Raw genomic sequence first — 11435 nt, 5'->3', positions numbered from 1 at the left:
TTTTGGCTCAAATAAAATAAATTATTATAGCATAAAAATTTGCTGAACAACTATTAGATTTTATTTATTGCTCATTTGATTTCAAATACATATGGCATAGGCACACACACAAAAAAAAAAACTTCCATACATTTTCCAACACAAGCCTAAATGGATTGAAACCTTTCCAAAACTCTAGCAACGTTTGCATCTACAGCTGTAGATAGCGACAGCGTTCACATATCACAGCATGCTAAGGGCTGAATCACCAAAATACTGATCAAACACCTCAGGGTGAGCCTGGTAAAACTGCCTGAGCAACCTCCTCTTCTTTCTGTCTGAAATCTTGGGGTCCAGATGTATGTTGCTTAGCAAAGCCCTCAGCTCCCCTTGGGTTACGTCTCTAACGTGCGCACTGTCCCGGAAATCCTGCTGACAGAAGGTGGAACCTGGGGGGACAAACAAAACAGTAAATGACAGGGCATTTACAGGATTATCCATAGCATTCTCATGTGCTACACAGAGATGTGAATTACCTGTGACATCCGGATGGTTCCTGTGCACTAGGCTTGACAGTTTGTCGCTCACTGCTTTGTGCAGGGCCCCTGGTATCTGATGTGGACGTAAAAAAAAATAAGAGAAACAATTAAATTATCAAAATCTTTATCAACACTCAATTTACTTGATCATTTCGAATTGATGCCTACAATCAGATTTTAGTTTCAGGAGATACAGGATCTTTCTGGAATCCGTTTAGACACCAAGTCATAGTAGTAAAAGTGGCATAAAAATACATTTTGGCCTGGAGATTGGCCAAGATATTTGGGTTGAATAGAAAAGTCTAGGTGTAGTATACCTTCAGATGGATCCAAAGGATTCCAAATTAACATTCAACTAGTCTCACAAATCAGATTCATAGCTAAAGTCTGACAGAAGACAATATAAATCAGTGTTTCACTTTCTTTTGCCTCATATTTGTTTTGACCCATTATGTTGCTGGAGGCGGGGATTTAAGCCTGCACACAAACACGGCCAGCAGCAGTAAAATGCTAAACAAAAGAGTCTGTAAAGGAACCAAACATCAAAGTGTAGACGGCGACTACGGAAATAGACCCACAACGAAGCAATGGGTAGCTCCAGGCCTTTAAGGATCTATTGTCCTGCTCAGCTTTGGTGCAGTCTCTCCTCAAAGTTCTGCTGTAGCATAGCAAGACTGCTAGATCAGAGATTAATACTTAAAGGGAAACTTCACCCATTTCCATTAAGCTTTGTATCTTTAGAAACCCACTCATATTTTTGAATGGTCGTGCATCATTCCCTTATTTTCTGGAGAGACTGGAGAGATCCATATCGATCTCCAACACTTCCTGTTTAAGATGACGCAATATGACGATTTTTGCATAGAAGTAAATAGGAAGTGTAAGAGGGGAGGATTCTCGTAAGACTACAAGCACTAGGGGGTGGGATCCACTGATCTAGATCATCGGGAGTGGCCAGCAAAGCTGTGCATCGTGGGAGTTGTTGTCTTCAATCCAAAAGCGCCAAAAAGTCACTTTCTGCCTTTTCTCGGTCAAGACGGCACCAAATTAGAATTTTATTTTATTATTTGACTACTTATAGAACCCAATTTCAATACATATTCATGCCTCCACCAGTGAAATGCTCCTTTAACTAACCCTGAAGATGTCCTGTGTGTTGCTGAGCATGAAGGCCACCATGAGCTCCTCCTGCTCCTTGGAGAGAGTCTTACTGTGGAGAAGTGCCCGTGAGAAGGACCTCCTCACTGCCAGGCGGTTCTCCATCTACACATGCACCAGAATATCAGACCATCAAACACCGGTGTCTTTTTATAACATTTAGGTCTGCATGACCTGTGTAGAACAGGACAAAAACAAAAAAACATATTTTGCATATATATATATTTTTTTAGTTTTTTGTAAGACGAAGGTGCAGTGATCCTCAGAGAGTTTTTCCAAGAGAATGCACAAAGACTGGTGCTAGTGACTCACCTCCTTGTCCAGTCTTATCCCCTGTGGGTCAGCAGCCAGGGACATGAAGGTCAGCAGCCTGCGAAGCTCCTCTCTGCAGCTAGTGGGCAGTAACTTGAGGCACAGTTGTAAAGCCTCCAGTGCCTTGTCCAGCTTGGCATTGACTAGACAAGTGAGAATGGAGAGCAGCAAGGACGGGGGAAGTAGTCGAGGAATGGTGCGGGAAGAGTTGTGGACTTTAGTTGAGTGTACAGTTCTCTTTGGCTCACCTTAACCTCCTTCAGTTCCTGTACCTGCTTGTTTGACTACATTTAAAATCCCTTAATCTTGCATACAGATTTGAAAAATGTAAATACCCAAACACTAATGATGCACTTTGACAGTTTTAGTGTTCTATAAGCAACGATCGTAGATGACTTTTACACCAATTGAAGATACCTAATGGCTCTTGTTATTCCCCTCAACAAGAGGTGAATAGTTATCTGTCCCAGGTCTCACCCAGGAGGTCAATGATGGCTGCATAAACATCTGTCAAGTTCCCCGGTAGCAGGGGAAGCATGTCTGTAAGGCTGTAGTGTTTGACCAGGATCCCATAGACAAGTAGCTGACACTGGCTCAAGCCACCTGGGGAGAACACACAACGGTCATCACACCTTCAGCAACACTCTGTCGTATTTCTTTTATTTAATGTAGCTCTTGTCGTTTCGACTACAAACTGAATGGAAACAAGCAAAGAACGGAATGTGCCGTTTCAATAGCTGCTGGATGAAAAATAACAAAATAAATATAAATTCCTGAATGGTTGGTTCAGGGACACTTGCCTTCTTCTGGAGCGATGCGGTCCACCACCATGTAGTCCTGACTGTCTTCTTCCTGTCGGAAGTAGTTGGGGATCGCTCTGCCCAGTTCCATGACCGCCTTGTCGGGGAGCAGGTCCAGACAACCCAAAGCCGCACAAAGCCACTCGTCTTCACTGAGAGAGTCAATACACACACACTCAGAGAATCCATTTGTCTTTAGTTCCATAAATGTAACTTCATTACAGAAATAAAACTAAAATGAGCATAAGTAGATTGAGCTAAGACGAAGCAAAAAAATCTAAGTGCAGTTCAGAAGACGCCCAAAATGTACTTGAATTCTTTGAAGGCCTGGAGGATCTGTCGGTCTAGGTTTTGGTTGCTGTAGATGAGGTCTGGGTTGCAGTGAGCCAGTGGACGTGTTGCAGTGAAGTGGGAATCTTGGTTCAGGCTGCACTGGAGCACCCCGTCCAGCAGGGGGAGGTCTACCAGCTTAAGCAGCCGTACTGTGGTCTGCTCCTGCCACACTTCATTCACCACTGCAGAGGCAGAGGCCAGAAATAAGAGCCAAAAAAGGGTTTAAAATAGCCATCATGTATTACAGGAACAAAATACTGAAAACTTCACTTTCCCTCCAAGCAGACGTGGTCTCCAAATCCTTTGCAAGGCCGACACATCAAAATAGTTTGTTATACATCACAAGGCATACCCAGATAAGATGTGCAGCTTACATGTTTGTGGTAACACTGTGTCAGTCTGTAGTCTACTGGGACTCAAACTCAGTTTGTCCGTCTCAATTACAGCCTGGAATCTGTTGGCATCGGGGAGAGTCTCTGGGGGTTTTGTATCCCCTGGCAACTTCAGTGATTCCTGCCTACAAACAAACAAAATGTATACGTTTATGCATAATTTACAAAAATGATACAAGCTCTAATGAAAGAAAAAAACTAGATTATTTTCAGAAGCACAGAACCTACGCAATATTTATATTGGTGTTTGAAGTGCACGTCCATTTGGCTTTCAATTTAACAAACCAAAAAATTTAACAATTTTAAATACCCATCGAATGCATCAGTGCAGAAATACTTCTGGACACCATGACTGAGGACGCCCCTATCCAATTCATCAACTGAGGGAGTATGCAGGAGGAACCTGGAGGAGAGTATTGGAGTTATTTTGTATTCCAACTAGCAGGAGGACTACTGCCATCCCGGTAGGAAAGTAGAAAATGTAACGGAGACAAGCCTGATCACCAAAACACTATTATTCTTCTTCCAGAAAACGGTGGAAATATCCGCAAACGAAGCCTTTTAGAACCACCAATAGTTTGCTGGGCAATGACTCACTTGTAGAGAGCATTGCTGCAGTCGTTGAACCTATCCAGGTTCTTGTCTTTCCCAAAGACTTTGGTCCCCACAGCCTCAAACACATGGCAGTCCAGCAGCGCCTGGCAGACCACCACTACCTTTTCCCTGGACACGGTAGCACCTGTAGTGATGCCAGGTAGAGAGGATAGTCACTAGAAAACGGACCTATTTGAACGGTAAATAATATAGGTCGATTCTGCTCTGGAAAACTACAGCATTCGTACTACACATGAAAATCCTGTGTGTACCATGTTTTACTGATGTATCCGAGTATTGTAACATAAGCTCATTATTTTGTGTGTGTAGTTGGGAACATTTGTAAAAACATGCGCAGTACACACACCTTCCAGACCTTTTATATGGGACAGGTGGTCTGCCACGACGTCCACTGCGTCAGACCCCAAGAAACAGTCGCCATGGGACTTAATATAGACTCGACGACGCTTCACCTTTACTGATGCCTTGAGATGGGCTATAAGTCCACTCCAAGAGGACAAAGATTGGTAGTTCCTACAAATCCCGCCCTGAGCTGAAAGGATATAAAAGAATCCCACTTTAACTTCATTTAAATAGACTGAAGAAATGCAATATGAAGTTCAAGAAATGTAGTCAACCAAGATTATCCTTGCTGTGTACTTGCTGTCAGCTTTAAATCTTCAGAATTAGCATATAGGCTAATGAAGAGACCACTTTAAATAAAAAATGATCATATGGTCTGTTCATGGATCATGTGGACACATGGCAATAAGTTTCAGTTAAGATACAGTCTTACCCGGGGGACGCACATAGAGTTTTTCTGCAAGATTTAGAGCCGCAAGTCTCTCCTTGATTGTGGCCATGTTTCGCCCAGGTCAAAGCAATTAGCTAGTTGAGCACACCCAGTGTTTATATATTATATTCATCAAGATAGATGTTTGCTTACACACCGCTAGATGGCGCCAATCAGCAAAGAACGTGTTTCTTCATTGAGTAGAAAAACGCTCTGACTGACCCTCTCGCTCTCATTACACATCATTGGGTCTTGCTCATATAGACCATATACAAAGTCATACTACAAAGGGCTGACTACTGTTATTTTTTCGTCATGGTCAATATTAAAAACCTAGTCTGAATATCGTTCCAATGTATTCTGTACTCTAGTGTCCACCGTCGCGCGTGCAGCATATTACAGTATTTGAGATTTAGAAAGTTGGAAACGAAAACATTTATGAAACATGTCGGCGTCGCCGTACTTTTCCAGCAATAATATAGTAATATAATTAATATAACGGCACAATTTATAACCATTCATCGGTGTATTCCATGATATAACACATTTTAGTGTTAAAAAGGGAGTATACACTGCTAAGCTACCAAGACATCCGTTAGAATTCACAGTTCACTCTTTGACTCTCGACGAACGCAAAGGTTACCTAACTGGCTCGTATCATTTAGTAAGTATTGTTTTTTTCTTCTTAAATATAAATTCCTATCTTGTAAATAAACGCTTTAAAAAATGAAACTCAATTCGATTCTGAATAACAAGCTAGCAGGCTATAACATATAGCCCTATAACTCCACATTTAATCAATAGCTCTCATTTAAAATGTCAATGGTTCAGAAGAAAGTGGCTAATATCTGCTCAACTGGATCGTAGGAGATGTAAATAAAACGGACACACTGCTCACTCACACACACACACACACACACACACACACACACACACACACACACACACACACACACACACACACACACACACACACGCATACACGGGCAAAACGTGCATAAACTTGCTGTAAAGATGGACGAACACACATTCACATATCTCCTCCCCTCAACGCCTGGGGCCCCACTGTCCTTTTACAATAGTGTCCAAATCTAGCAGGGATCATTGAATCCCCCCCCTCCGTGATTGATGTCAACACAAGTTAAATGGGAGAATAAGCTCCATTCTATTAAGAGATCATTGGCTAGTGAAGACCTCCCCCTTTACCAGTCAATCAAAATGTGTGTTTTTTTTCTGTGTGTATTCAAGCAGGCCAGGGTTGTATGTCAGTCAGTTGGTGGAGATGGGACCGCCTAGATAGTAACAGGCACAAACATAGCAACCCACAGGTCAAACCAAATAACTTATATAATTTGAAAAGCAATGGGCAGAAAAATTTGTCAGAGGAGTGTTATTGTTATGACCCCTATTAGTGTCAAGGGCAGGTTCATTCGAACTTAAGATGGCTTTGGCGTCGAACTAAGAAGAACCCCAACTTAATGGTCATTTCAAAGCCATTAAGTGGAATTGCAGCAACTGGGAAACATTACAGGGTTTTAATGTAATAGCCTATTATTTCTGATGAAATATTATTGTGTTAGAAATTACAGGTGAGGAACTAATTATGTGCATGGAAGGTGGAAAGCGGAACATTAGTGCTTATTAAACAGCCCATTCTATTAACCTTTTCTGACATAATTACTTTGCTGTCTTGATTAACAGGGGGGGGGTCGAGGCCCACCAGGACGTTTGGTCAACCGATAAACACCTCCATGGATCTCACCGAGGAACACCCTCCCCACACCACTGTAAGTTTGTTACACAGACCTTGAAAAGTAGAAAGAGAGTCACACTGTTATCATATCATTTTTCTGTGTGATGTTTTTTTGGTTTATTGACATTTGTTTGCATTGTTTGACTGGTTAACCGTGACCAATTTCAGTATCATTTATGGGGTTTGTATGGTTTGGAACATGAGCAGCTGTTTTGCTCAAGTCATCAGTCTCTGGCTTACCTTTATGTGTACTTCTCTAAATGGTTTGGATTGAACTGAGTTAGGACATAGTCAGCCGAATTAGATGAATGACTCTTTTCCCTCCATAGATAAGACAGGAGAACTTGGAGCAGGAACTGTCTGTCTCCTACGTCCCTTGTCAAGTGGAAAGTGGAGGAGCCTTCTCTCTTCAAGTGCTGGAGTTTAAAACCTGCCTTCTCGAGGCGGTCGAGGAGCTGCAGATTCGAAGGGTAGGATAAAATGTCCTTGGCAGTATTTGAAATGGCTTTGGGGAGCCACAAAAAGCCCATATTTTCAAGGAATCAATATCGTCAAGTCATCAAACCAATACAATTAATAATAATATGTTGTAACTCTGATTATCGGAAATGTCAGTTATTACACTGCATCAAAGCATGATGATGATCACCTTAATATTAATAAGTGTGCAACACATTTGGCATAGCCTTTGGAGACAAAGGGTTATTTCCGTGCTGCAAGAGGGAACAAGGTGGGGGCCAATAGCAGCACGTGAAGGCCCCTGCCTGTGATAAGAGCCGGCTGGAATAGAAGCACATTGTATGATGATCGGGGTCACACACGCAGTTTGGGCTCCGACCAAAAAATACATGCTGACAAAAAATGTATGACCAAAAGACAACAAATGAGTTTTCACCCTACAGCGAACACATTCAGCGTGTCTCCCACAACAGCCTGTACTAAAAGTGTAGAGGAGCAAAAAGTAACCATATGTCGCCATTCTCCTTTTTATTGTTATGGCCGTGTTTCCTATTGCACGTATACAACATTAAAACCCTACTCCGACAGGACCGCATTAAGTCAGCGTGAGACTCCTCAGGCGCTGCGATTATCAGAAGCAGCAGTTTGTAGTTGAGTCCTTCTAGGGGGGAGAGGTTAGCAGGCAAAAGGATGTCCCGATCAAGTCCCGGATATTCCCCAGCAGGTCAAATTCCAGCGTGTTTGTTTTCCTTTTTTATTTTCTGATATGGGTGGGGCCCTTTCATTGAGTGGTAACTGTTTTTTCGGCTTCGGTAGAAATAATAATGTGAGAAAATACGTGTTTCCAACGGTAAACATTATATGAAGCAATACTTTATTATATATTTATAATGTCGAGCTAGCAAATTAATAAAAATCTTAAAGCCATCCATTCATAAAAAAGGTTTTTCAGATATTTAATAGAATGTCTGGTACAAATGTATTTTTTCCTCTGTTATGAATTTACAAACAGTGTGTTTAAATACTATAGCAAGTATCAACATGCTGTTCCTACAGCAAAACAGTTCTTTCCTGTTTGATTCTTATTGTTATTTGTATCGGTCTATATACGACCAAAATATGCACACGGACACGCACACATGCTAATTGGAATAATAATTAAATCCAACAGCTTTAAAAAAAATAAATGCGTCATCACTTCATCCTTTTTCGTAGCCGACTAATCAGAACTTATAAAATAAACTCAACGTGCTTACCAGCTCCCACATACACATAAAAAGTCCCATGGATATAGAAAGCAATTGACTTTTACATCCCTTGGTCATAGGAAGAGGGAGGATGGGGATGGCCCTACACAAATATCCCCTCCCTTTTAATGGTCACCTTCATCTGGATGAAGAGGCAGATATGAAGAGGCAGAAACTAGTGAAACTGTCCACAAAGTCCAGTACCAACTACATACGGGTTTTCATTTGGGACTCGTTATTGAGTGGTTACCTCTGCATCCCACTGATGTGCACACCATGCTATGTTTCGGTTATGGATGGGTCCAGTCATCTTTCTGAGTCTTTCTGGGTCTGTGTTAGGATGCAGAGATACGCTTTGGACAACAGATCAATAAGCTGGTTCTGGAGAAGCAGGAGCTTGAGTGGCAGAAGGTAGGGCTAGCTCTAGTCTAGGTTGATCAGCATACTCAGGTTTCACGCTTAAACGATGTAATGAAATGTAAAATAAACTGGTCATAAACCCCCTCAGCTTTTGTAGTTATTCAGAATGCTCTTGTTTGGCAGGAAGCTTTACAACATCAGCTTGAAACGATGATAAAGCAGCACACAGAGGCCCTTGCCAACTTTAAAAAACAGGTTGGCCTGAACTTTGTTTATCTAAACCAAACATACCTTTTACATTTTGAGAATGGGGAATAACCTTGTGAATCCCGTGTTGCCCTCTGCTTAAGTTTCAGGGAAAAATGATACTCATTGAGGAGGAAAAGGTATAAATACATTTGAAATTAATCAACCATATCTCATACAGCATTTAATTGTATTTGGGTATTTTCAGTCAGCTACAATTAACATTTAGCGATCTAGTTGTATAATCGTTTTTCACTTAATGTTATTTATTATGCCAATGCTACCCATACTAATGTCTTGTTGTAGGGAATACACCAACTTATCACCCAGTCAAAAGACAATGCCATCAACGGCTTGAAAGAGGAGCTGAAGGCGCTCCAGGTACTGTTAACTCAAGGACAGTTGAACATGCACACACGTTGTGCCCTTTAAGGACAAATTCTGCTAGTCTCTGCTGCTTGATCCCCTATGTGTTTTGGTCAGGTCTTTGTCCACAATGATGAATATTTTAATTTGCTTTTTTAAATAAGAATATCTTGATCATCTTTACAAAATGAGAAAAAAAAAGGTTCCGCTCTTGTAGTAGATATGCTGCCACCTTGCATCTTACTAGCAGCGCTGACCGTAGAGCCAGGGTTCAGTGTGTGAGAGGGTCCTGCTGGGAGTGAGAGGGTCGGCCCACCACCGTCTCAGGCTGCGGGCCTCACCGTGTCAGGCTGTCGGCGGTGCGGCGGTGATATACTACCATACGCACGCTCCGATGCACTTTAACAGCCCAGCTGCCTTATTGAGACAATAGAGCGGGGCTTTGATATCCTATCTGGGAGACCCTCACGGCGGTGTTTGGTTAAATTAAGAACTGATTGTGTTCATTGTCATGACACGCTCTGGTGGATTGCCTTACGTTAAGGCTTTTAATTCTCTTTACCAATAAGTGGCCGGCCATTAAAGCCATTTAATTGCTGTCTACTTCAAGATATACAAGATTGCTTTACAATGTGCATGTGTACTCAACGTATAATAGTGCAATCTTAATATTGTCATTGATTATTTATCTCAAATAGTTTTCTGAAATTATCTCGCTTTGAGGTTGTATATTCTTATATGAAGCTCACATTACGGTCAAATCTCCCTAATTTACTCTTTTATAAGGTTTTGATATCTTCAGCTGTACAGCTGTATAGGATCTCTGTCTCCAAACATCGATATACAACGTGTTGAATAGATTTGACATCATCAATAGATCCAATTAGGATATTTAAATATCATCCTTTAGGATGATAGGATTTTAGGATTTGGATTTTATTGTAGGATTTTATTTATTTTTACACAATGTCTTGTTTTTTAAATATTGTATGATGACTATATGCTCTGTAAGGTGACCTTGGGTGTCTTGAAAGGCGCCTCTAAATTAAATGTATTATTATTATTATTATTTAAATACAAAGGTTTGGTTCTGCATACATCATTTTTTTAACATCAGTGGCCTCTGTTGGTAATGGTTGCAAAATCAGTAATCAATGGATGTGTAGTCTCAGAATGGACGCATTAAACACATTTCATATTTTGGACTTGGCTTACCCACCCTCCAGGTTTTACTGTGATGCTGGGGTCAAACAATAAGGTAACTTTGTTTTACTGCTGTTTTACAGCTGTCCTCGTACAGTTTTGAGAAGAAATCAAGCGAGCTGGTAAGGATAGGATTTTCTAATTATACAAATTGTTGACAGAGGGCAGGTGGGAGTGAAAGAATGAAAGGGAGGGGGGGCACGGGGCAGGAGCCTGGGGGAGGCAGCTCATCAGGAGTTACACAAAGGGGAGTGTGCGACACTTGAGCCGCCACCGCAGCAGGGGAAATATCTCTATTAAAATATTTTATAACTGGGCCTAGTTCGGTTTACCCTTCCCTTCAAGTGCGGAAGTGGGAGTCAGAAGGAGATAGCAAAGGTGAGCGCGGGAGCGAGTCGGGGACGATGGTGAAAAAGAGTTATTAGTGAAACGAGACAGAGAGAGAGAGAGAGATAGAGGAAGAGAGAGCGAGGGAGAAAGAGAAAATAAAAGTACAGTTGATACAAGCCTAGGAACAACATAATGGCAGTTTGAGGGGCGATCAAGTGTGTCGAGGCGTGGGCTGAGTAAGTGGGGTCTCACTCACTGAAGCTGTTTTCACTACTGCTGTGTGCTACTGCCCGCTTCCTCCCCTTTTCTGTGTGCTTCAAAGGAAAATTGGTAAGATTACGAGCCGGTTTATTGAACAAACTACAAAGAAAGTTTATTTTGGAGCTTGGTTTCCTCCTTTAAAGAACCAATCTGGCTCAGTTGCAACAGAGTAAGATTATTCTCCCTGTGGGTTTTTTTTCCAAGGTCAATTCTACTTGTTGTTCAGTAGCCGACGTGCCATTTATTCATATCGAATGATATCATTATTCATATGCATTGGTATAACGGTCATAATTGCAGCTGTCCTAAC

General features: G+C 41.5%; 2 protein-coding genes across 3 annotated transcripts in view; one reads left to right on the top strand and one right to left on the bottom strand.

Moving 5' to 3' along the window:
• Positions 1 to 38: 38 nt before the first annotated feature.
• On the bottom strand, positions 39 to 5007 carry LOC115551342 (DEP domain-containing protein 7). 2 transcript variants are annotated; one of them, XM_030367034.1, is made up of 12 exons: positions 4904 to 5007; positions 4475 to 4660; positions 4111 to 4252; positions 3824 to 3916; positions 3496 to 3638; positions 3099 to 3303; positions 2789 to 2940; positions 2466 to 2591; positions 1989 to 2131; positions 1656 to 1781; positions 516 to 591; positions 39 to 428 (listed from the first exon to the last, which is right to left on the bottom strand). In XM_030367034.1, exons 1-12 carry the CDS (start codon positions 4968 to 4970, stop codon positions 223 to 225), a joined length of 1665 nt encoding a protein of 554 aa, XP_030222894.1. In that variant the 5' UTR covers positions 4971 to 5007; the 3' UTR covers positions 39 to 222. The 2 variants fall into 2 exon arrangements, with proteins under 2 accessions (XP_030222894.1, XP_030222895.1); XM_030367035.1 differs by having other exon boundaries at positions 4484 to 4660.
• Positions 5008 to 5113: 106 nt separating this feature from the next.
• ccdc73 (coiled-coil domain containing 73) overlaps positions 5114 to 11435 on the top strand; it is a 15761-nt gene continuing 9439 nt past the window's right edge. The window contains exons 1-8 of the mRNA XM_030367018.1: positions 5114 to 5564; positions 6602 to 6687; positions 6983 to 7123; positions 8699 to 8770; positions 8903 to 8974; positions 9070 to 9105; positions 9272 to 9346; positions 10618 to 10656. Coding sequence (XP_030222878.1) covers positions 6652 to 6687; positions 6983 to 7123; positions 8699 to 8770; positions 8903 to 8974; positions 9070 to 9105; positions 9272 to 9346; positions 10618 to 10656 — 471 coding nt within the window. The 5' untranslated portion in view covers positions 5114 to 5564; positions 6602 to 6651. The remainder of the gene's footprint in view (positions 5565 to 6601; positions 6688 to 6982; positions 7124 to 8698; positions 8771 to 8902; positions 8975 to 9069; positions 9106 to 9271; positions 9347 to 10617; positions 10657 to 11435) is intronic.

This window comes from Gadus morhua, chromosome 9 (genome assembly GCF_902167405.1).
Source record: "Gadus morhua chromosome 9, gadMor3.0, whole genome shotgun sequence".
NCBI classification, from domain to species: domain Eukaryota; kingdom Metazoa; phylum Chordata; class Actinopteri; order Gadiformes; family Gadidae; genus Gadus; species Gadus morhua.
The sequence above is the reverse complement of the archived record's forward strand: the minus strand, read 5'-3'. Positions and strand labels throughout refer to the sequence as shown.